Source organism: Cucumis melo, chromosome 5 (assembly GCF_025177605.1).
Source record: "Cucumis melo cultivar AY chromosome 5, USDA_Cmelo_AY_1.0, whole genome shotgun sequence".
NCBI lineage: Eukaryota > Viridiplantae > Streptophyta > Magnoliopsida > Cucurbitales > Cucurbitaceae > Cucumis > Cucumis melo.
This window is the reverse complement of record NC_066861.1, coordinates 9,672,017-9,697,562: the sequence shown is the minus strand read 5'-3', so window position 1 is coordinate 9,697,562 and position 25,546 is coordinate 9,672,017. Positions and strand designations below refer to the sequence as shown.

At 33.5% G+C, this 25,546-nt stretch overlaps 2 protein-coding genes and 1 long non-coding RNA gene across 6 annotated transcripts; 2 read left to right on the top strand and 1 right to left on the bottom strand.

Annotated features, from left to right (window-relative positions):
• Window positions 1-11,429: 11,429 nt before the first annotated feature.
• On the bottom strand, window positions 11,430-16,835 carry LOC127149285 (salicylate carboxymethyltransferase-like). The gene is made up of 4 exons (XM_051084442.1): window positions 16,746-16,835; window positions 16,231-16,650; window positions 15,446-15,703; window positions 11,430-11,965 (listed from the first exon to the last, which is right to left on the bottom strand). Exons 1-4 carry the CDS (start codon window positions 16,803-16,805, stop codon window positions 11,630-11,632), a joined length of 1,074 nt encoding a protein of 357 aa, XP_050940399.1. The 5' UTR covers window positions 16,806-16,835; the 3' UTR covers window positions 11,430-11,629.
• A 492-nt stretch (window positions 16,836-17,327) lies between these two features.
• LOC127149284 (uncharacterized) lies at window positions 17,328-19,391 on the top strand. The gene is made up of 6 exons (XR_007820704.1): window positions 17,328-17,783; window positions 17,915-17,937; window positions 18,087-18,143; window positions 18,249-18,291; window positions 18,979-19,043; window positions 19,176-19,391. It is a non-coding gene; the product is annotated as an uncharacterized LOC127149284 (long non-coding RNA).
• An 886-nt stretch (window positions 19,392-20,277) lies between these two features.
• Window positions 20,278-25,296, top strand: LOC107991528 (uncharacterized). Of its 4 annotated transcripts, none has more exons than XR_007820703.1 (10): window positions 20,278-20,758; window positions 20,979-21,056; window positions 21,798-21,818; window positions 22,635-22,780; window positions 23,612-23,728; window positions 23,818-24,072; window positions 24,163-24,378; window positions 24,454-24,645; window positions 24,727-25,080; window positions 25,164-25,296. XR_007820703.1 is itself a non-coding variant. In XM_051084441.1 (8 exons), exons 2-6 carry the CDS (start codon window positions 21,013-21,015, stop codon window positions 24,018-24,020), a joined length of 531 nt encoding a protein of 176 aa, XP_050940398.1. In that variant the 5' UTR covers window positions 20,278-20,758; window positions 20,976-21,012; the 3' UTR covers window positions 24,021-24,072; window positions 24,163-24,378; window positions 24,454-24,716. The 4 variants fall into 4 exon arrangements, 1 of the variants encoding a protein (XP_050940398.1); XR_007820701.1 differs by having other exon boundaries at window positions 20,976-21,056; XR_007820702.1 differs by having other exon boundaries at window positions 20,976-21,061.
• The last annotated feature ends 250 nt before the right edge of the window (window positions 25,297-25,546 follow it).

Below are 25,546 nucleotides of genomic sequence, written 5' to 3'. Positions count from 1 at the left end.
ACAATCATATACAGTTTATAGCATAGTTCAACAGCGTATACTAAATGTACACGAGAGGTTCTCGGACTCTTAATCCTTCCACGTCATAACTCCATAACCAATATCCCGACAACAGACTTCAACTTACATAACATTAAGACTTTATAGTCCATCAACATACTATTCCAGTTCACAACGTAGCCTACCAACATAACTACAATACACAGAACATCCGGGCATCGGTGTCTATCCGTAAACAACTCATTACATATGATAGCACATAAGCTACAACTAACGGTCACGTTACCTTTAATCAGTCAAGAGCATACAAGTGATATGTATTAGTCAAACGTGCGTCAATCCATTCAATATCGTTACTAACGTATAATTCCCATGTGGGTTACTACGTTTCCAGCCTCGATCCGAGGTCCAGTAGTAAGAAATCCCTTACCTGAAATTTGGTTATACTCCTTGATCGAGTCCGCGTCCAACGAATCCACCTACGAAATCATAAGGATTTAATCCATGACACTATAAGAAAACACTTTTAAGTCGTTCTAAACATCATCCGTCGACTTACCCGAGTAAAAGAGAGCTATCTCCAAATAAGCCTGCCATGAAACCCGAGAACTTGAGTGTCAACTCTCTAATACCTTCAAGAAACGAAAGGTAGTACCATGTATTATTCCAATATCTAAACTCAAATCAGCTATAGTAACATTAGGAAACTCACTAAATGATCCTTACCGAAGACTCACCGTGACCCGAAGTGGAGAGAAAATGGCTTAGGTGGCTCGACTCGGCTCGACTCAACTCTCGGCTCGCGGCTCGTGGCTCGCAGCTCAGCTCAGCTTGACTCTCGGCTCGCGGCTTGCGGCTCAGCTCGGCTCAGTCCTCGACTCGGCTAGGCTCGCGGCTCAGCTCAGTCCTCGGCTCGGCTCGACTCGGATATGGCTTCGCTCTAGGCTCGCGACTCGGTTTGCAGGTTAGATTGAAAGAGGATGGCTCGAGCCTGGTCAGCTTAAAGTTGGGGCAACCACGAGCGATAGGTTTTCGGGTGCTCGACGGTAGTGGCGTTTTGCAGACGACGCACGGAGGAGCGACGGCCGACTGCTTCGTGAAGAGACGACGAGCGGCGGCAGATCTAGCCCCCCGTCTCCGTGGCTGTCGCGGCTCTGGCAGATCTGGAAGCTCGAAATTGACGGAATTGGTCAAAGTTGTAAAAAGCCAAATTATTGATTTTTTTTACTTTGATAAGTCAAACTTTGACTGGCATTATATTGAAATGTGATTTGAATTTTGAAAAAATGAATGCAGATTCATGCTCGGAAGGTCGAGATTAGTCAAGATGGACGAAATGGTAAAAAGTTAAAGTTTGACTTTGACTTAAATGGTCAAATGACCATATTGCCCTTGGACTAAAGTTAGTTGGAGCTTTTGGCCAAGTTAAAAAACAATTTGTTTACAACAAATTTTACAAAAATTTTCATCTCTTCCAAATCTCAACTCTAATAAAATCTCACCTTTCAATTTTCATCTTGCTCTCCCTATTAATTTCCTTCACTAAACGCATCCCACAACCCGGTTTTAAGTCTGAAGAATAGCGGGTAAACTCTAGTGGTGGCCCCCGATTTGAGTTCGTAAGAAAATTACAAGGAATTGGAAGCTAACAAAGGTAAGTTTTTATTTAACCCTAATTTTGTTTTAATTAGGATAGATTTTGCATGTTAATCTCTAAAATGTTTAGATGCATAGAGTAATTTTTTATCTGTAACGTTGATGTGCATGTATTGTATTCCATTAAATACAAGGCTTTAATGTCAGCTTTAAATTGACATTATTGGGGATCTATGATGTCAGTTTTAAACCGAAATTGTTGGCCTTTTTGTTGTCGGTTTAAACCGACATTAAAGGGCCTTAGTAACATGATCATAGATGTCGATATAAAACCGACATACCTCTTTAATGTCGATTTTGAATCGACATCAGAGCCCAATCGATATTAAAGGTCTTTAATAACACTATCATAGATGTCGGTTGCCAACCTACATTAAAAGGTCATTAATGTCGGTTTAAAATCGACATTAAAGCCTAGTTTTATACTAGTATTAGAAATGAACTTGAATTATGAACTGCATTTTGGTTACAGTAAGAAATATAATGTATGTATGTATGTATATACGTAAGCATGTACGAATGTATGTGTAACATGTTGGAAATGTGACTAAAAATCCCATATCGATTAGATAAGAAAATAATCATGGATATATTTGTAAATACAACTATGTGTATGAGGCTTTTTGGTAGTACTAAGTTCAACATAATGTTTGTTATGTATATATGTTTCTTAATTTTGAAAGAATAAAATTTACGATTGAAATTTGTAAAAGGTGACATATATTTTTATTAGCAGAAAAACAATTAAATTTTTTTTATTATTGGAAATGGAGGTGTGTTTTAAAAGTTGTTGATTCTAATAGCTTTACTATTAATATGTTTTAAAATCACTCTTAACCTAATCCGTTTAATATATGGATGATTAAGGCTTGGGATTGTGGTTGTTTTTTATCCTCCTAAAGATATATTTGTTGGATTTTCTTAAATATTTATTGTGTATTATGTCTATACTTATTATTTATATTTGTAATACTTTCTCCTTATTTGATGGTATGTCTCTTATATAAGAAAAATAGTTGTATGAGTATGAGAAATACAATAACATCATTCTTAAAAGTTAAGTTGGTATCAGATCAGTGTGGTTTAAAAAAAATTTTAATGTCCATCAACAGTCTACCACCTGCAGTCATTGACACCCTTAGCTATTATCTATCTTTGGTGAAATTTGTCATCTTTGACATATTTTCGTTCGATATTGCTACCACTAGCATCCTAGTCGTCGACTTCACGGGTGCATCCTACTTTTGGTTGGAGACACACCACCATCAGTTTTGAAGTCAACCTTATCAACGTATCCGTTCTATATGTAACAGGTCCACCTAGATCCCCACACAACCTTCTACCTCTTTGCCATGCCTAAATTTGGAACAGCTCAAGTTCACATCTGACACTTTGACCTCTTTTGCTACGTCTACGTATCCAACTCGATCACTATCAATAGCTTCTTCCTACTGTCAATTTCAGTTCCCCTTGATTCGAGTGTGATGTATTTGCATGAAGTTCACCTTGAAAAACTTTCACTACAAAAAAGAAATTCTCTTTTGCTTTCATAACGGATGAATAGTTGCAAAAAAAAAAAAAAAAACAGATGGAGTAGAAATGAATCATTAAAATCCATTTCAAATGTTTCTTTTTAAGAAAAAAGTTGAGGTTTTCAGATTTTTCATAAAAAAAAATTGACTGTTTTTATGTACCATAAATTCATGTTTAAAAAAAGGAGTTCAGGAAATAAAAACACCATTTTTTACTAGAAAAAATAGTCGATTCTAAACTTTACCAATTCTACGATACTTTTATTGATCATTTAACAATTATTAAAAAATGTCATTAAATAGTGACACTGCAAACTGTGACGCTTCATCAAACTCATTAAATTGTAAAACTCTCTCTTGGTTGAAAACAATACTTTCTTCAAGTTCATTCAGAAGCAATCAAGAAAAGAAATTTTACTTTGTTCAGTTTTTCAAATATGAAAATGAATGAAAATTTTTAGTCTTCTATAGACGAATTAATGTCTCATATATGCTCCATGATTAGGATTTGTGAGGAATTTAAAAATTTTAAACTGTTATTTAAATCTGTGTAACCATCCCTAAAATTAAAATCAAATAATTTTCTTTTTAAATTGACAAAAGAAATGAAAAATTATCAAAAATAGTAAATTTGACAAACTATTTCATATTCTATCGATAATAGATATTGATAGACACTGATATATTTTATCAATAACATTGATAGACAGTGATAGAAGTTTATCATTTTATATAATCGATAGAAACCAAAATTTTACTATATGTTATAATCATTTTAATTTATTTTACTGTATATTTGAAAATGTTCAAAAAAAAATTATTAATATTTAAAATCCAACATTTTTTATTGACATCTCTGGTTAAAATTGGAAAAAGAAAAAAAGAGAGCGAGAGAGAGTTTTAATTGGGTATTTGAGTAATTGTGGTTCACGGTTAATTATGAAATCCATAATTCGTCGGGATCAAAATTAAATCCAACATCTTTGGTTAAAATTGAGAAATAAAATCAATATTTTAAATATTGAGCATTTAAGTAATTGTGTGGTTCAATTTTTCATCTCTTTTCATTTTCCATCTTTTTTCCTTATATTTTCTTTTCCCTCCTTCTTTTCATTTTCCCCTCTGCGTATATAATTGATCCGTTAAGTGCATTGTGTTAAATTTGTTGCATGCTGATAAAATATTGGGGTTTTCTTTTTATTTTTGTACATGCATTCATGGTTAGGCGTTGTGGGAAATTTCAGTTGTAATTTATTTAATGTAAGAAATTTAAGGTGTGTGTGGCTAATTAAGGTCAATGCAAAGGACAATCTGGACATTGAAGTCACAAGTCACTAAGGCCACAACTGGAATAAAGAAACAGGCAACAACCCACCAAGCGATAGGTCTAGGCGTGGATAGGTGTTCAAAGGCGGTAGAGGATAAAGTTCAAGCGGTAATAGTGACAAGAAGGCTTAGATCTGAGCAACGATTGACAAATATAGATTTTGGAGCGTGAATCTCAAAGTATCTAGCTAGTGGAGAAGATGGTGGAGGTGGCAGATCTAACGGTGAGCTGGCACATAGATCCAAAAGAAATTTAATGAGAGGATTGGATCTGAGTGTTCACATCTACAAGTGGGTCTTTGTCAATGTCTAGTTAGATTGACGAAGGCAAAGATCGAAATTGGAAGTGGAGGAAAACTAGAAACCCATCTTTGATACTAGGTTGATTAATTGATATTGTTGTGTATTTTACATGGAGGAATAGAAGCTTAAACATACAAACACATCAGAAAAGACAAAACAACAATCAGAGTAATATTTAAAGAGAATCAGGAGTAAATTGATGAATAAGGAGGACTATTTTGTTTTGTTTTTTATTTTTTGTTTTTTTATTCACAACAACCAAATTGCATAACATAACCATTTTATTAATCCACACATCATTTCATACCACATGGACTAGAATTTGTAAATACCCACTAAAGGGCCATTTGAGTTCATATAGAATAGCTAGAAAAACTTTGGACTTGCATTAGATACGATTACAGCCATTTCGTGTTTTCTTTTTCACAAGATCACATCTCATAATAATTAATACAAAGCTTTGTTCATTTTATTTTGATCAGAGAAATAGTTAAGTTGATAAGCTGAAATCTCTTTTTGACATCTTCTCGATAATAATCTTTTTGTATCTACAAAATAGTTCTTTAGTAATGACTTCTCCAAAATGAGAAATTAGAAGCGATTCAATCACAAATGAGAAATGGACGGTTCTTAATTATGAATAGTAGTTGTAAACACAGTTATACGCAATCAGAGAAATTAAAGTACTAGGAAGGAAAACATAAAACATAAACATTTATTAATTCAGCTCGATGATTACACATCTACATCTAGGGGGTTGTTTGCCCAAGATAGAAGATTTTATATATTGTGCATGCAAAATTGTTGAATACATAGTTATGATCGGAGGTACATCATTCTACACATTTATCATGGTGATGTCCTAGAACTGATTCATCATAACTAAATATGTGAGAACATAATAGTCATAACTCATAAGAAGGACAAAATATCTCCTCCTTAATCTCAAAACTATGGATGATATATTCAACTCAAGCCCCGAATGACTTGATGTTTCTTCTATCGGTTTTTCATATTATTTTCCATAAAGAACTACTACGAAAAACTCACTGTCAAAAGCTTTTATACTTTTTCTTCCTTGCTTCAAAACCACATAACTTCTCACACATGATTTTATCAATATATAAGGAATAAATCCTAACAACCTGTGTGCCCATTCTTGAAAAGAAAATCTCAACATATTCTTTACCAACTCCATAACCAATCAATTAATTAATTTGCATGTGATAAATAAAGTAGGTGGAACCATTTACTAACAACAAAAAATCGAACACATTTGACAAAATCATGACTTGTTTCTGCATCATCACAAAAGTCCCAATCAATTCTTGAAACTTGAAGATAACTGATACCAAACCTTCCGTCCTCTAACACTTCCACTTCTACTTCTTCCTAAGACGACATATAGTTTGGTATCTTGGACGAGTCCACTTTTTCCTCTTCCACAAGTCCATGTAATGTGAATTTATATATAAATATATAGATATATACAAACTTTCAAAAGTTGCAATATCACGTTTCAAAATTACTATGAGATCAGTAGAAAACTCTTAAGATTTCATTTAAAAATTCAAACACTAGAATAGCATGACAATGTCTTGTGACAAAAAGTTAGATCACCGTATCATTTTAAAAGTCATTCCTACCTGGTTTTAATGTCATAACTTCTATTCAAATATATAGAAGGTTTCAACTAAGTAAATTATATATATATAAAAAAAAAACTTCAAAAGATTTTAAGATTTTGAAACTTTATTTAAGTAAAGGGTAATGTTGCAATTTTCTAAAGAAATACTTTAAAGTAAAAGATAAATTATAGTGATATGCCAACATGAACTCAACTCAACTGGAACTTGTATGTATTCATGGATAAGAGATCCGAGATTCAAATCTCTTAACCCTGCTTTTATTACAATACCTTTTAAAAAAAATTGAGTGATATATATTTTTGTAACGCCTCGAGTTTAGGAGGAGGATATGAATGAATCAATATCATATTTGAATGAGAAGGATCAAAAGGACATAAAAGTGAGGTTAAGAAACACTTAAAAGAGTTAAAAAGTTACTATATATACCAACAATGTGCACCTTCCTTTTCAGTAGATCTATTATAGGAACTCTGAAGTTAAGCGTGCTTAGCTTGGAGCAATTCTACGTTGGATGATCTCTTAGAAATTTTCCTTAGATGCCTGTGAGTGAGGACAAAGCATGATGAAAGGATTCATGTTCATTTGTAGGGACAACTTCTGATGGACCAAAAACAAAGAGAGCATGCACAGCGGAAGACTAGGATCATGATTTACTCTATATGCATCTAAACGATTTATATATTAACATGCTGCAACTAAACGACAGACCTAAACGAAGAATAGAGAAGGTAAACGATGAGCTTACCATTGTAGTTCTTAACTTCTTCTTCGTTCCAAAACTTTTTCTTGCCTGAAGATCACGAGCAAAGGATAACCACTATGTTGACCTACTAATCTCAGGACTAAGAACTGAGCTGTGGGACTCATTTTTATGAAGGACAACTTAGAGAGATGGATGGAGGAAGGTGTATCGTTTAGATATTTTTCATGAAATTTTCGTCATCTCTTTCTCATTCTGTAAATGGAAGTTTATAAAGAAAATTACATGCAAAATGCATGCAATTTACTTCATGAAATCTCAACACCTAATTAATCAATTAACTATATTAATGGAATTAGTGGCTTATAATTGCATTATAAGCTGCCACATTTCCCACTAACATTTAGTAATAAATATATTAGTCAAAGGACAATTTGGTCATTTGACCAATTAAGTCAAAGTCAAACTTGGACTTTTCTTAGTCAAAAGTCAACTTTTTACTATTTTATCCGTCTTGACTAATTTCAACCTCCAGAGTATGAATCCACATTCATTTTTCTAAAATTGAAATCATATTTGAATATAAATCATGTCAAAGTTTTGTTTTTCAAAGTCAAAAGTCAACATGTTGACTTTTACAACTTTTACCGTTTCAAAACTTTCCAAGCTTCTAAATATGAATCCATATTCATATTTAAATCATATTTAAACATAAAGCTTAAAGTTTATATTTACTAACTTATATCATATATACTTGTCGGTTTCTCTCTCTTTACCTAATTCGAACAATTCGAGTTATTCCAACATATTGTTCAAAGTTGAATCCATATGAGCTAGTAGGGGAACCTAATGGACCTATAGATCATGGGCTCCAACAATTCGAGATTAATTGGCTAAACTCTTTTAGACCAAGCTTAATCAACATTCATTAACTAATGAATCATTCCACTAAAAACTCGTAGTTGCACTCCCCTCACTATAGATATATTTCTGTCCACCTGATATAACCATGATGGGTAAGTTGATCCTTCACAGGTTGTTCGTAATCTTGGTTGGGTCAAAATACCGTTTTACTCCCGAGATTACATCTTTCTCCTTAAGACCCACTGATCCACTATTGAACAATTGGTTTAAGGTCCAACCTATAAACCTTAATCTTTCTCAAGCCAAAGAGAATGTGAAGCCCCTTGTTCAAGACTTGGATTCAGTCCTTAAGAGAACAACCTATCTACTATCCCAGAAGTGGATAGGAGTGAATTTCGTCTTGCACCCTATGTCTCTAGCTATCCATTCGGTCTTATCCCTGAAATTGGAGGCTTATTGGGCCAGTGATGATGAGCTGCCCTCACCTATGCAAATCTGAACAGAAGTTCATAGTTAGCTCAGGATTAAGATCAAGTTACTTAGGTCATCATAATTGAAATAGTCATTTTATATAGTTTACGAAGATATAACTAAAAGTGACTATTTCGTGGTTCTAGTCTTATGCAAACCATTTACATAGTATGCCCCCATTCCCATGTCTTCGCATGAACGATTCAAGATTACATCGTTTGTACTAACTACGGAGCGGGCTGCATCCATAGTGTTTTTCTAGAATAAGGCTCCCAACCTTATTCATACATTGTAGACTATTTGGGCTATTAACTTGATCTTAATCCATGTTTATGTCTCTACATAAAGTTCAAGTTTATTGACAAACTTAGTAAAATAGCCTCAGGACCTTAATTTATTGGTTTTAAGATTATAGCATTCAATAACAAATTTATTGAATCAAAAATACGAGTTTTATGACATAAATTCCAACAACTTCCACTCTATTAAGCCTTTAAGTTAAGTAAGGATTATGTTGCCAAGTCATAGGAAAATGTCGAGGATCCGAATTTCATATCCTGAACCTGGGGCATTAGAATTTTTTTTTTTTTTTTAACTTAACTTTACTTTGAAAAATTCTTTGTGTATATTAATAACTAGTTTAATGCTTGGAATCCCTTTTTAATTGATTAAATTTAAAATGAGGGCTTGTTTTGAAAGAAAAAAAAAACATGTATTTCCTGATGGCTTAAAATGAAATTTTGAAAAAATGAATTTATAAAATTAATGGTTTTAGAGTAAAACTTTAAAACAAACTTTAGTGGTTAATCACTCTTAATAAAAATTTTGAGTACCATTTCTTGTAATCACTAACGGTCACCACCTTCAGTGACCTTTATCAATTGAAACCTTTGGTCACCATCTTTCGGTATTCACTTTCTTACATCGTCATTCGTCGACCTTCAACCATTGCTTCTAGTGATTGACGGCCAATGTCTCCAACGATTACCTAGCAGCCAATAACTTTTGACAACCATTTCCCTCGTAAACGTTGCTGGTAACCTCTGGCAATTGCTTTTTTGCAACTACTGTTGGCCAGCTTCTAATGATCATTTTTCGGTGATTTCCATTAGCAAGCTTCCGTTGACTGTTGCCGCCAACCTCAAATCATTGTTTTCTATCGACCTCTTGAGCCAACCTCCTCCTACCACTCTTTCCATCAATCATCATTTGCCAACTTTCGATGATCGTCTTTTAGTGCATGCCATTGTTGGAAAACCTACGATCATTGTTTTTCAATGATCGTCACCAGAAAACTTCCCATGGCCATTTTTTAACGACTGCCACTAACCACATCCCAAATGACCTTCAGTTATCTCCAACCATAATCTCTTTAAAAAAATTGTTTTTCTATAGTAATTTGAAATTAATTAAAAAAACTTTTGATATATAACAAGTCAATACTCATTCCAAAGATAAAAGCACTTCTAATGTATTTTTATGGTAAGGAATAAGCATTCCAAATATGCTAATTGGTTTATTAATAGAAAATTGTAGTACTTTTAAGTCGTATCAATGATTTAATGATAATGTTGATTAAAATATGATGTGAATAGATCGATGAATTTCCAAATACATAACAAAATAAACTAAACTATGATGTGAATAGAAAGTTCATCAAGTCTAAGAGAAGCCTGAACTCATCATTAGTAAGGTTCTTGTGAGTGTCTAAATCTACCTACACCTCGAATAAACTCATAGAATAACTAATAACTTGTAAAAATACAAGTTATTATAGCCTTTTAGATAGAATAATGAGACCAAAATACATAAGAAATGTGTCAAAACGCATAGCTAATATTGTAAATTCATAAATATTCAAAAATACACTTTACATTAGCATCTAAGCCTATTTCATGCCCTGTTTTTAGTATCTTAATGCAGGATTATGAACAAAAGAAGAAGCTAGCAAATTGCAGAGGAACTAGTGTGAAGACTAGGTGAAAAGACCATATCAGTAAGCAAGAAGAGGTTCCCTAGAAGACAAAAGTGCAAAGAAGCTTTCGGCACTAACATGTTTAGAATATTAGATTTTTTGCCTAAATAAAGAACTCCACAACATTAAGAAAAGGAGGCCGATTGTGTGAAAAGTCAAATATTTGTCCAATCTTGGTCTGAATGGACCCAAGTATCTGAATGAACCCATGACCTCCTAGTTTGTTATTGAGACAATGCCTCATTTTATACCCGTAGGCCAATCAGCCATGATGATTATTGATAAATGATAGTTGTCTAAGGTGTATCAAGTAACATTATTTGCTATATTTTAAAATTTTTGGTTAATTTGATATATTTAAAAATAACGACTATCTAACAATTAATTACCTCAACCACCATGGTATTTAGAGCTAAAAGACAAAAGCTCCCAAAAAGAAGTACATTCTTTTCTCCATAGTTCTTCACTTGTACTTATTCCTATCCTTGTGAGAATCATATGTCCACCAATTACTAGTTCTTTAGCATGACACTTTAAGGAGTATATATGAGCCGTTATTGAAAGATATAGATTTTAGAACGTGGATCTCTACATCCCTAGTGGAGAAGATAGTTAGGTAGTATATCTAATGGTCAGCTGGCACACAGATCCAAAAAGAGCTTCATGAGAGGGTTCGATCTAAGCGTTCAAATCTACACGTAGGTCTTTGTCGATGTCTAGTTAAATTAACAAAGATAGAGATCGAAATTGACAGCAGAGAAAAACTAAAAACCAATTTATGATAACATGTTGATTAATTGATATTGTTGTGTATTTTACATAAAGGAATAGAAACTCAAATATACAAACACATCAGAAAAGACAAAACAACAATGAGAGTAATTCGAGAAGAAATGGGAGTAAATTGAGGAGTAAGGAGAACTACTTTGTGTTTTTTGTTCACAATAACCAAATTGCATAACATAACCATTTTATTAATTCACACACCATTTCATACCACATGGACAAGAATTTGTAAATAAACACTAAAAGGACCATTTGAGTTCATATAGAATAGCTAGAACAATTTTGGACATGCATTAGATATGACTACAACCGTATCGTGTTTTTTTTCACATGATCATATCTCATAATGATTAATATAAAGCTTCGTTTATTTTATTTTGATTAGAGAAATAGTTAGGTTGGTAATCTGAAGTCGTTCTTCTGATCTCTTCTCGACGATAATCTTTTTATATCTACGAAATAGTTCGTCAATAATGGCTTCTCCAAAATGAGAAATTAGAAGTGATTCAATCACAGATCGAACACATTTTGCAAAATCATATTTTGTTTCTGCATCATCGGAAAAGTCCCAATCAATTTTTGAAACTTGAAGATGACTGATACCAAACCTTCCTTCCTCTAACACTTCCGCTTCTACTTCTTTCCAAGATGGCATATAATTTGGTATATTGAACAAGTCCACTTTTTCCTCTTCCACAAGTCCCTGCAATGTGAATTTATATATATATATATATATAAACTTTCAAAAGTTAGAATATCATGTTTCAAAATTACTCTCTAAGTAGAGAACTCTCGCGATTTCATATGAAAATTCAAATATTAGGGTAGCATGACAATGTCTTGTAATGAAAATTTGGATCACCATACATATCATTTTAAAAGCCATTGCCACATAGATTCAATGTCCTGTGACTTCTATTCAAAAGTATCGAAGGTTTCAGCTAAGTAATTATAAAAGATATTTCAGGAGATTTTGAAACTTTTTATTTGGGTAAAGGGTAATGTTGCACTTTTCAAAAGAAATACTTTAAAGCAAAAGACAAATTGCAGTGATATTTTTTTTTTAGCTTAACCTTTTACACATAGAACATCTTAGTTTGCTTGTTGTTTTATCCTAAACTTTACCAAGGTAGCAAAACTTTGAAAAAAATTTGTATTAATAATTGGTTTATTAATCATCTGTGTGCTTGGAATTCCTTTTTAATTGCTTGTTGTGAAAAAAAAAATAATTATGTAATTTATAACGGATTAAAATGAATTTTGAAAGAATGAGTTTATAAAATTAGTGGTTTTAAAATAAAAACTTAAAAGTAACTTAGTGGTTAGTCACTCTTAATTTACATGAAAAACTACGAGTACTATCTCTGGTGATCACCATCTGTCACCACCTTCAGTGACCTCTATCATTGGCAAGCTTTGGTCACCATCCTTCGATGACCACTTTCCTACAATTGTCATCGACCAACTTCCAATGACCATCTTTTGTGAATGTTGTCATTTTAGCTCCTATGACTGTTTTTCAATGATTGACGTTGGTCAACTTTCAACCACTGCTCCCAGTGATTGATGACCAACGTCTCCGACAACTACCTAACGGCCAATAACTTTCGACGACCGTTTTCCTCGCAAATGTTGCTAGTAACCTCTGGCGACTGCTTTGTTACAACTACTATTGGTCAACTTCTGACGGTCATTTTTCAGTGATTGCCATCAGCGAACTTCCATTAATCGCTGTCGCCAACCTCTAATCATTGTTTTCTATCGACCATCACCAACCAACCTCCTACTATCTCTTTTCGTCAACCATCACATGCTAACTTTCGATGATCGTTGTTCACACAAGATTTCTGGAGAAATTTGATTCATGGAGTTGAACTTGTGTTGATGTTGTATTTACGTTGATTTGATGCGATGTAGTTCGATCTTTAGAATTTGGTCCTCTGATTTTCTCTCCGCTGGATGCTTATACTTGATTTGAGGAAACGAAGCACGTGATGTTCTTGAAGTTGGAGTCTTGGAAGAAAGCTTGTATCTTTAAAGGAGTTTAATCTTTGAGGGTGTTCTTGAAGTTGGAGTCTTGGAAGAAAGCTCGTGTCTTCAAAGGAGCTTCAATCTTCGAGGGTATTCGACTTCAAAAGCTGAAGAGTCTTCTATCTCTTGGGATAATTCTTTATGGACTTTCTGAAGTCAAAAATTTTCCTCCCCACAAATGAAGAGAACTCCTCTATTTATAGAGTTCCTGGTGGGCTTTTATGGACTTGAGCCTGATCTGGTCCATGGACCGTACCCATGGGCTCTATCACATGGATTTGGGTCATATTTTATTTTGGGCTAAATTAAGCTTTTTTTTTGGCTTAGTTGAATTTTAGCCCAAGTAAATAATATTTAATTGAACCAAAATAATTAATTTAATCCAATTGTCATAATAAAGACACGTGACATCATTAGAATTGTCCAATTTGTCTTTAAATTTAATTTGGAACACATGCCAAGTTTTAGTTAATTCCAACTACAATTATTTTAGTAAATGATGTGGCAATTTGTGATTGGTTTTAAAATTTATTGTTCAACAGTTTTTCAGTGAATGTCATTGTTGGCAAACCTCCGATCACTGTTTTCCAGTGACCATTGCTAGCAAACTTCTCGTGGTCGTTTTTTTATAATGATTGCCATCGACCACTTCTAACCACCATCCAGATGCCGGTCAGCTAACTCCAACCATACTCTTTAAAAAATGTTTATTACAATAATTTAAAATTAATAAAAGTGTTTTTAATATATAAAATGTCAAAACTATTAGGTAAAAACATTTTAAAAAAGAAGCATATATTCTTAAGTTGGTAAGGAATAAGCATTTCAAATGTGCCATGGATTGATTAATAGAAAATTAGGGTACTTTTAAGTCATTCCAATGATTTAAAGATAATGTGGATTAAAATATGATAGAAAATTAGGGTATTTTTGTCATTTAGTCATTATTACGAAAAGAGAACAGTGAACCCATTATGAAAAATATATACACACACCCCCACATCGATTAGATAGGAAAAAGAATTTAGCTTTAATATATTGAAAGATCTTTCTAAGATACTACTTTAAAATTGTTGTCGAGTGGTGTTGGCTCGTCTTTTTTCTTTAGGTCTTTTGTCGAGCTCCTGTCTTTACTCTTGTCAAGAGATTTTGTTCATCCAAGCTGTTTTTTTTTTTTTTTTTTTCTCTCTATGGAGAATATTGTTTCCTTTTTTCTGTTGCAGATTTTCAGCAGAAGTTTTTTGTTTTATGTCTACCACGAAGATCTTATGCCTTGTGAATTTTATATATTTAGATTGTTCTTTGAGAGAATTAGTTTAATTTGTTGACATTGTTGCACAGTCTTGTTTGGATGTTCTGTTCATTTGTCTGTTAGCCTAAAAGTTAACGAACTATAATACACTATGTTGAATGGTATAGTGTTGTATAGAAGGAAAACTATATCTTAGGGGACCTTAGCATTGTTTGAGAATGTTTCAACATAAAGAGGGTAGAGAACAGTGGTTTGCTTTGAAGAGGAAAGTCTCAAGTTAAAGAGAAGCCTAAACGTGAAGTTCGTCAAGATCAAATGAGTCGTTCCATGTCTAAGGAAAGCCAAAACTCATCATTAGTAAGGTTGTTGTGAGTCTAGATAGAGTAAACTATCATATAAGTATTACATTGTAAATCAATTAACTTTTACCGGTGAAGTTTCTTTACCCTAGGCATATTGCCTCTAAACCTAAGCGTAACTACATCAAACTAGGTCACCAATCTCTATTTGTTCTTTCCACCGGGCATATTGTCTCTTAAATCTAGGTGTTTTTCTTCTCAACTCTTTATCTCACATCTTGTTTAACTTGGGAATTATTTTATTAGATTCACCTATTTAAAAAAAATTGATATATACCTTACTGAGTCTAGGGGTAAAGAGAAAAAAAAAACTGTAACTTTAAGAATTTAAAAATTATTTTAAATGACAAAACAGTTGAAAATATGGTAACATGTCGTTGTTTAAAGTGATAAAAAGTAAATATAGGACTGTTACCAATTTGATCTATCAACAATGATAAATGATAGTAGTTTTTATCGAGTAACATTATTTGGTATATTTTAAAATAATTTGGTTAATTTTGGTAAATTTGAAAATAAGGACTATTTAGTAATTAATTACCTCGGCCACCATGGTGTTTAGAGCCAAAGACAAGAACTCCCAAAAAGAAGTACATTCTTTGCTCCATGGTTCTTCACTTGTTCTTCCTAACATTGTGAGAATCATATGTCCATCAATTACTAGTTCTTCAGCACGGCACTTTAAGAACATGGAAAAGTCCATTTGAAATTGTTTGTAATAAGCTTCAACCACACTCTTTGGACTTGTACTGCTTATGAATATCTTCCCTTTGTTTTTATTCTCTATTCCTTCAGGGACCTGTATATATCAATTTCTCTTAAATCTATTTTACAATTTCAAACTGCAAAACCAATTTCAAACGTTTTAATCTAAACTATCGTTAATTTTGTCAGTGTTACAAAAGTCTTAATATAAGGTAAACTATAGATACAAATCTTGTGTACAAAGTTAATTATGAATATTTCAACAGAACGAAAACAAACCTTTTTTTTTTTTTTTTTTGAGATGCAAGAAACACAAATAGACAATAGTCGGTTGTTAAAATACGGTCTAGCTTGTTTTAATAAATCTTATAGCTACTTCAATGAATGTTTTAATTAGTCTCTAAAAATCGTAAAGTCCAATTTTTGAAAAGTACATACAAGAGATTTGGTTACATGCATTGCAACTTGAAATGTTCCCAACATGTAGTGTGTGGTGAAAGTATTTTCCAATATAATCATTAGTAGTGGAAGTTGGGGTCAAGGCCTTAAGTGGGTGTAGTTTATAAAAAAGCAGTATTGATGAATGGAGAGAAGAAAGAAGAGACTTAAACAAAAACTAACCCGAGAGAGCCAATGGAGGGTGTATGTGGAATGAAAGAAATGGACAGAATTTGTTGGAAAAAGTCTGAAATAGAAAGAACCAGGCACCCCATTAAAAAAACATGGACCAAAATCAGAATCATGAGCTCCAATTTTGGTTTTCAACTCTTCCAAGAAACTTGGTAAGGATCTAAATATAGCATTGAAGTCATTTCCATGTAGATCATTCAGCAGAATTTGATACTCCAAAGCATTTTTTTGAAGCCTTTTACGAATCTCCTCCACTCGCTCCACTAAATTGGAAGCAATCAACAGAGCGTTTGGGCCACAAGAACATCCCAACTCCGCCATGGTGAAAGTGGTCGTTGGAAAGTTGCTTTGATGACAAAATTTGGAAATGGCTTCCTTTGCTATTAGCCATGTTGAGGACAACACCTTTCTCTGTTCCAAACCAGAAGTCTTAATTACAAGAGAAAAATTCAAAAACAATTATAAAATATTTGATTGTATTATTACAAAGCCATGAGTAGTACTACCGAAAGTAAGGAGTTGTTGGCATAGCTCATTTCTCCCTCTCCTCCATTTACATGCAACATTTTCACACACTACTTATATGATTCTTTGCGGTTTTCATTATGGCAAACCAAGAGAGACCCGTTTCTATTTATAAACCATTTTGCTTTATTGTTTATTTAATTTTTTAAAGTTAGCCCTCTAAGTTCTTCATAAATTAATGATTACTTTGTTGGTTGCATCCCTCCTCACTACTATAAAATTGGGTTTATTTGACGCTTTTATAATTGATATACTTGACAGTTTTAATAAAAACTCTCAAGTAACATAAAAAAACATCAAGAATAAGAAAGAGTAAAAAAAACCACAATTTTTGTTTTTTTGTTTTAAATACTTGACAGGTTAAAAGTGTCAAAATTATTTTTAATTACTTGACATTTAAGAAATGTCAAATAATATATCATTTTCAATATTTCAAATAATTTTTTTCCTCTTTTAATTTACTTTCCCAAATTTACTCTCTTCTCCCCCAAATTTTGTAAAAAAAAATTAAATCCTAACTTTTTCCCCTCCCATATTTCTCTTCTAGATTGCAACCCCACGCCCCTTTTCGTCTGCTCGATCACAAGCCCCCCACGTCTCCTTTCGTCTGCTCGATCACAAGCCCCCCACGTCTCCTTTCGTCTGCTCGATCGCAAACCACCACAATAGATTCATCGCCGCCACCGTTGAAGAAATCGTGTTCATCAGTCGCTGCCGTTGAAGACATCGTGTTCGTCCGCCATCATTCAGAACAGGTTCGTCTCCAACAGTTCATCCGCCGCCGCAACAGTTCATCCGTCGCTGCAACAGTTCGTCTGCCACCGCAACAAGTTCGTTGCCACAATAGGTTCGTTTGCTGCAACAGGTTCGTCCACACAAGCTGTCGCCGCTCAAGCCCTTTTTCAATTTGTTTCTGCCTTTTAAGAAGCTCTTCCGTCGCCTTCCTTCCCTATCCATATGAGAGCCTTCATGGAAGTCTCAGCTCATAATCGTCTTGATTTTGGGAAGATGGGTTATGGGTAAAAACCCCAGATTTTCATTCCTTTTTCATTGCTCCTTTCGTTTTGATGCTCTATGTAAAGATTCTGAACTGGGTCTTTTTTGTTTTTCGATTTGTGTTCTGTTTTTAATTTGTGGGAGCTGTTTATAGATGCCAGCATTACCGTAAGAGATGTAAGATTCGAGCCCCTTGCTATAATGAAATCTACCCCTATCGCCTTTGTCATAACGAAGCTACAGTTTGTTCTTGTTGTCTATTCATGTTATTATCCTTCTCGTTTACTCTTACTTATGTATTTCATTCCTTGTTGTTGATGGATTAGAGTGAGATGAGCAGACTCTCTGATCGTCATTAGCTCAATCGTTTTGACGTTAAACAAGTATGGTTTTCTTTAATCTTTTTCCCATTCCTTCCATTGGTTTTGTAATATTATCTGTAAGTGTTCAATGGCAGTCGATTGATATCTTTCCCAAACCTGAATCAGGTCGTCTGTGCAGTCTGTGACACGGAGCAGCCAATATGGAAATGTTATTTCTATCATTTTATTAATATTAAGTTTTATACTTTTATGTGTGCTTAAATGATCATTTGTTCCTAAACGTGTTTTGGTTAGGATTTGGTTAACTTATTAGCTTTGTCTCTTGTTTAACTTGTATTGTATTTAAGCTTATTAGCTCTTGAAGTTGTGCTCCGCTGGTTAGGATTTTTCCTTTGTTTTCTCATGTATACGGCTTGACAATGTGCTCAAGTTATGCTCCGCCATTATGCAACCTCTGATGCCAAAAGCTCTTTGGGTTTATTTCAAGTTTTTAATAAATTCCACACATCTTTATTTTCCTTCGAATGTTAGTCTCTGTGGCTTTATTTCGAGTTTTTAATCTATTTATAAAACATTCACTTTGAAGTTAGGATTCTTATCTTAAGCTTCATCGTCGCTCCTTTTATAATGTCATCATCGTTCAATTGGGTTCATGTTCTTCAGAGTTTAGGAGGCTTTGGAGAAGAAGAAGGTAACTCCGCTTCTTCTTGTTTATGAGTTAATATTTGTGGGAAAGGTTATTAAGAAGAAGAATAAAAGGGAAATAGTTTTGGAGAATAAAAGGTTATTAAAAATGTCTTATAGTAGTATATGGTCAAGGGTCTTATGCTTCAGCATGATTTCATTTCATATATGTTATTTCCTAAATCTTCTTCAAAACTCTATGTTATTGCAGGTTGCTGGGATCTACAACTTTGGCCAAGATGATTTACAACATTCTTTGTTTGGGTTGGTCAGCAGGTTGACCTTAAGCATTATATGTTTTATGATATTTGACTGATTTGGATATTATATTGTTGGGAATTAATGGATAGGTTATCTTCATTTTTCCTTTGAGCTCTAACTTATTCTTTTGAAATTTTGAAATTTCAGGCACAATCTCAATGAATTTGTGAAACATGCTTCCAGGAAAGGAATTTCTATTGATGATATAAATCTTAGTTCAAGAGGACATGGAAAGGTTCATATTGTAGCATAGACATGTATATTTTGTTTATATAATTAAACATAGATGAAAAGTTTGGGCTACACATATATGTTGTAATTAAGTATGTAATGACCAACTTATATATGGTTCATTGATATATATATATATATATATATGCAATTTCTTTGATGGAAAGTTTGAGTTGATTTCAATTTTTCAATTGATGTGTATTTCAATATTGTTGGACTTCAAAACAGGTGAATGATAAAATATATAATTTTTTATTTGAACAAATCTTATATAGTTGATACATATAAACTGTTAAGTATAATTTCACTTTACGTGTAAAACCTGTCAAAAATAAAACCCCCTCATTCTTGACACTGTATTAGTTGACGCATAAAAACTGTCAAGTATAATTTTATATTTGACGCTTTTTCAATTTTAAGTATAATTATACTTGACACTTAGAAACTTTCAAGTAAATCTCCCTTATTCTTGACACTAGATTAGATAACACATTGAAAAGCGTCAAGTAAACCCAGTTTTGTAGTAGTGCCTCTATATTATATTTTATGTTATATTATTACAATTTTGATTTTTCTTGGTCCATACAAATTTAGTTCCTTCTATGGTAACATGTCAAACTACCATTAAGAAAAATATCGTCACAATAAAACTTAATATTTACCTTGGCATTCATGTACACCAAGAAAAATATCTTTATTGACAATCACATACGTAATTAGGTAAAGTCCGTCAAAATAATGAATTTTCAGTTTTTTAATTTATTAATGGCCCAAAAACATCGAGAAAAACCTATGTTAATTGATACTGCTTGTCAAGAAAGACATAACTTGGTTGTATATCAATGAATCTACCCCATAACCTCAATAATAAATTTGAGCCAAAATAATTATTTTACTAGGAAAATTTGTACCGTCAAAAAAAGAAATATGAAAAAAAATAAAAAGTAAAAAAAAACGACGTCTTTTTATTTGGGTTTTCTTGATCCCTGTGCCCATCAAGAAAAGTTCAATTATTAATTGTTAAAACTATGTCGTTTTGGGACCTTCCCAATCCCTAATGGGTTTTTCCCTAATTATTCGTCGTCTTCGGTCGTATTCGCAGAACTCTTTCTCGATTAACCCTTTTTTAAAGCCCCACCTTGTCAAAGTTTTCAATCGTTATCTTTCCCGTATATTTTCACCATCTTTCCTTGTACAACACAACACCGTCAAGTTGTTCCAAAACCTCTACTCTTCTCATCGAAATCGTCGGCACGTCGTCGAAATCGTCCGGTCACTGCAAAAGTTACGTTGTCTTTGTCGAAGTCAGCTACCAATTTCATTGATCGTACGAACGTTGAAGTCATCCACAATCGATTAAGTCTGAATCATTCGTTGTCAATATTGTCAGCCGTCGAAGTTGATTCCGTTCGAAGTCGTCTATCTCTACTAAAATCGTCCACCATTGAAGTTGTCCACTGCTTTTCCATTCTCATTGTCATCTGTTTCTTCATATTTTTGTGAGTATTCAATCTTACGTTGGTTCAATATAATTGGAAAATTACCGAGGATTATTTTTCAAGGCTATAAAGTGTTCTGAGATGACTTTTTTAAAAAAAAGATGATTTTTCGGACAATTAAGCTGGAAAATGTCTACATTATCCTTCAGTTAAAAAAAACCTTAAAATTAAACTCTCTTCTTGGGTGCAACTAGTTCATCCTTTATTTTGGCTTTAGGAGAAAATTTTTAGGGAAGAAGAAGAACTAAGAAGTCATGCGAAAGATAGTGCAATGTGACGATGGAGTTCGAACAATGTGGTAAGGTAACTTTTTTTTAGTTAGTAGTGATAAATTTTTAGTTAGTTCAAAAATTTTGTTTATTGATTTTTGCTCCATTGTTGTTTAGATCTAGATTTTGTGTGAAAATTTGGGAGAAAAATTCTTTTCATTTGATCATTCCATCCTTGCATATATCTAGATTTTTTTTCTTAAAAAAAGTTCCCTAGGAGTTAGATTGTCTCACTTACATGATTTCACTTTTGAATTGATAAAATGTTTGTCCTTTAGATGGTCTAAAACTGATATTTATTGGACAATGGGACAATGTAACCAAATGAAATTTATGACTACATTGACAAATTGAGGTTCGTCATAAGGTTATGTGAAACTTGATCCGATGAAAAATACTCATTCTATCTTAAGGATGCGTGCATAATTGAAATCTAGAGTAGACTCTCTATTTTACTTGTTAAACTAAACTTGAGTCAAGAAATTTAGTTGCATTCTGCATGTAGAAAGATAACTTGTGAAGTTGGCCTACTTTAAGTAGGAAGAATAAGCATGAGATTGATAATTTGGAAAGAGTAGAGTTTCATGTATGTATCTCCTTGATAATATTACTCTAACAATAGATTCTAGATATGAGTTTATTTCATTGTTTGTTTTTGTTCTATTCTATGTGTTTTTAAATAAAATAAAATAAATATTTATTGTTTATAAGTTGAAAAAATATGAAAATTTGTTGAACTAACTCCTATGTTGCGTATAATTGTTTTTCAGGACTGAAAGGAAACATGAAAGGTAATACCACATGAAAATTGTATAGGTTGTGGACTCTTTGTGTGTTATCGTTTAAAGGAAGATTTGGAATTTGCTTCTTCATATATATCTTCTAGTATGACGTTGGATCATGATTCATATGAGTTTTTCGATGTGTAACACGGGCAGATTAAAATTTTCATTCATTAAACAAATTTCTTTTTCCTTGAATAAGTGACATTAGTATGTAACAATAAGTTGATTATTTTGATTGAATGTATTGATTTTCATATCAAATTATTTTTGTTTGTTATATAGTAGAGTATGGAAAAAACTATAGTGAGTTTTTGTTTAATGATTTAGTTATTTTTCTAATTTTGCAAACATATCACAAGGATCTTTAAGACGTCTAAACTTTTTAAGGCAAAGAGGAGGATAATTATGCTAGAATTTTTAAGGTTCCAAAATCAAATTTTTATCTCTCTTACACTACAAGAAAATGGATTATTCCCGACGCAAAAAATGACGTCGGCATAAGGAACGTCGGGAATAAGGGTTTTCCCGACGCCGTGAACACCGCGTCGGGCAAAGCATCGGGAAAACACTATTTTCCGACGCACCAAGTAAGCGTCGGCAAGAATTCGTCGGGAGAAGGGTAAATTAAATTTTAAAAACAAACTATTCCCGACGCCGTGCACAATGCGTCGGGAACGGCGTCGGGAAAAGGGGTTTTTCCCGACGCATTATTAAGCGTCGGGAAAACCGTTTTAGTGAGCATCGGGAATGCCCCTTTTCCCGACGCCGCGGCACTGTATCGGGAAATCCCCCTTTTAATCGTTTCCATTATGTAATTTACAGAACCGAAACCGAGAGGGAAAACGAGAGGAGAAGCCGAGAGGGGAGAAGAGAGAATCGTCTTCGCTGTTCCGTGTTCTGCCGCCGTCGCTCGCCGCTGTCCCTTGCCACCGTCCTTGCCGCCATTCAGCCGTCATCTACCACTTTAGGTAAGTGGAAGTTTAAATTTTATTTAGTTTAAATTTAGATTTTTGTTTGTTAAAAGAAAATGAAAATGAAGATAAATTAGGAAACTGACAAAGAGAGAAAACAGTGAAGAGAGGGTGAGGAGTTTCTGTAGAAGGGATACAAAAACACATGGTTGTCCATTCTTATAAACATATATTTGTGTGTATAAATATATATATATATATATATATATATATATATATATATATATATATATATATATATATATATATATATAATTCTTTTATTAAAAAGGAAAAAAAAATCATATAGAGAAATTTTATGCACATTTTTTTGTTTGAAGAGAATTGAATCAGCAGTACTATTGTGTTGATTTTGGTTTGCACATAAATGTTGATTGATTTATCCCATTTGAGATTTGTATAATCTAACATTTATAATATCCAAGAATCAAGGACCATGTTTTAGGGTTTTACATGCTTTGGTTTTGGCCATTGGTCAGAGTGTCTGTATGAATTCAGATAAACAAATTCATTGATATGAAGAGAGATCTCAAGAGTTTTAGGGGTTTGTATATATATATATATATATATCTTTGTCATGCCAACAAAGTGTCTTCATGCTCGTTCTATCATTTTGTTTCTTTATGTATAATATAAACTTCTTTTTGATATCCTTCCATTATTCAATTCAATAATAAACTAGAAGCCAAGATATAATTTGTCCAAAATGCTCTCTATTTCATTTTCAACAACAACTACAACAATAATTATTATGAAATGGAATTACTACTTATCTGGGGAGAGGGAGGTTTAAGTTAAATTGAAAATGTTTGTTTTCTATGTCCATAGCCATTATGTCATATCGACGGTCAAATTTTATGGAGACGGACGATATGTTCCTTCAGTTTGAGGACGATTTAGATAATAACATCGTGGGAGAGTCATCATCTGTGGGCGACAATACAGGTGAGTCTAAGAATTTTCTTCATTTTAACTTACAAATATTTCATGTTCTTTTTTCTAACTTTATATGTTATTATCGATTTATTGAGCAGAGTCTTCTTCTCAACAAGCGACTCCGACTCCTAGGAGACGTGCGCAGTCTCGACTCTTGGAGTTAGAGCGCCACGTTGCAATAAATTGGCGCATTCCGATGACGATCGCCCCTGGAGCGGAGAAGCCTATTTCTCCACACGCTTTGCTTCAGCCAGGCGATAGGCGTGTGCGTGCGAAAGACATTTCCCGTCCGCTGTCTTAAGTGGGCGGACGTTGGGAGAGAATACATTGAGGTCATCAAGGGCGACCTCCAGGTAATTAAATGCACTACACATTTATATATGATTTCATTTGAAACATATCTAACTTTAACCAATCTAATGTGTTATGTTTGTAATGTGTAGCGATTGTTTGTGCTTCATTTCAATGATCAAGCGATGAATAGGTTTGTTGAGCATCAGATGCTCACGACCTTTAAAGAGTTCTGGGCCGACTGTCATAGACATTTCAAAAAGTACAGCGACCCAGAGGAGGCTCGTGCCAACCCACCAAACGCATTGGTTGGACGTGATGAGGATTGGCACTTCCTCTGCGACCATTATATCAGCCGTGCATTCCAGGTATTTGTCATGATTAATTATGATAACAAGTTTTAATATGTATACGAAATAAACAATATAATTGTTTTAATGCAGGAGCAATCACAGACGAACAAGACTGCTAGACAGAAGCAGCCTTACAATCATAGTAGCGGGTCCAAGTCGTTTCTACAACGACAGTATGAGCTTGCTGAAAGAAAAGGGGAGTCGGTCGATCGTGTGGAATTGTTTCGGGAAACACACGTTCGAGCTGGGACATTCGTGTCGCAGGCCGCCGAGGATGCGCATGTAAGTTATGCCCTTATTAATTATCCACTTTCATTATATATTTTTGCGCGTTACCTAACATAGTTTTTAAATTTGTTGTAGAATCAAATGCTGGAACTCCAATCCCAGCCTATCCCAGAGGGTAGTTAGCCACTCTCTGAGGATGAGATATGCGATCAGGTGTTGGGTAGACGACCAGGCTACTCAAAAGGTCTTGGTTGGGGACCCAAGCCGAAGGTTTGCAGAACGGCGAGTGCAAGCAGTTCGTCGACATCTTGTTCGCAGTCCATAGAAAAGAGATTGAATTACAAGCTAAACTTCAAGAAGCTTTGGAACGGATTGAAGTACAAGATAGAAATCACCAAGCATTAGCTTCACAAGTGGAAAGTATGAAAAAGATGATAGAAGAATTTACTCGTGCACAACAGGGACCACCACATGATCCCTAGCTCTGCGGTACGTATATGTCTCTATTATTCTTAATTTTTTGCAAATATATGATTATGTACTAAATTTAGTTATTTTTATATCATTTTTAGGATCGAAAGTGTAGAATGACGCGCAGCACCTCGTTGGAAGACTTTTTCTTATGTTTATGTTTTTCTATTTTGAGAACTATATTTATTGTAGTGAACTTATTCGTATTATTAATTTTAATTCTATTTTTTAAATTTGTGTTTGTATATTTCTTAATTTATTTTAATTTATATTCAATTTGTTTTAATTTAATCCAAAACGTCAGAAATTTTTTTTCAGCAATCTGAACATCATTGTGAATGTTTGAGCAAAATATTATAAGGAAAAAAGTAGAAACAAAATATTAAAAAAATATATATAAAAAGGAATGCCTTTTTCCCGACGCAGGCTATGCTGACGCTTACTCAGGCGTCGGGAGAGGCTTTCCCGACGCCGTGTTGGTATG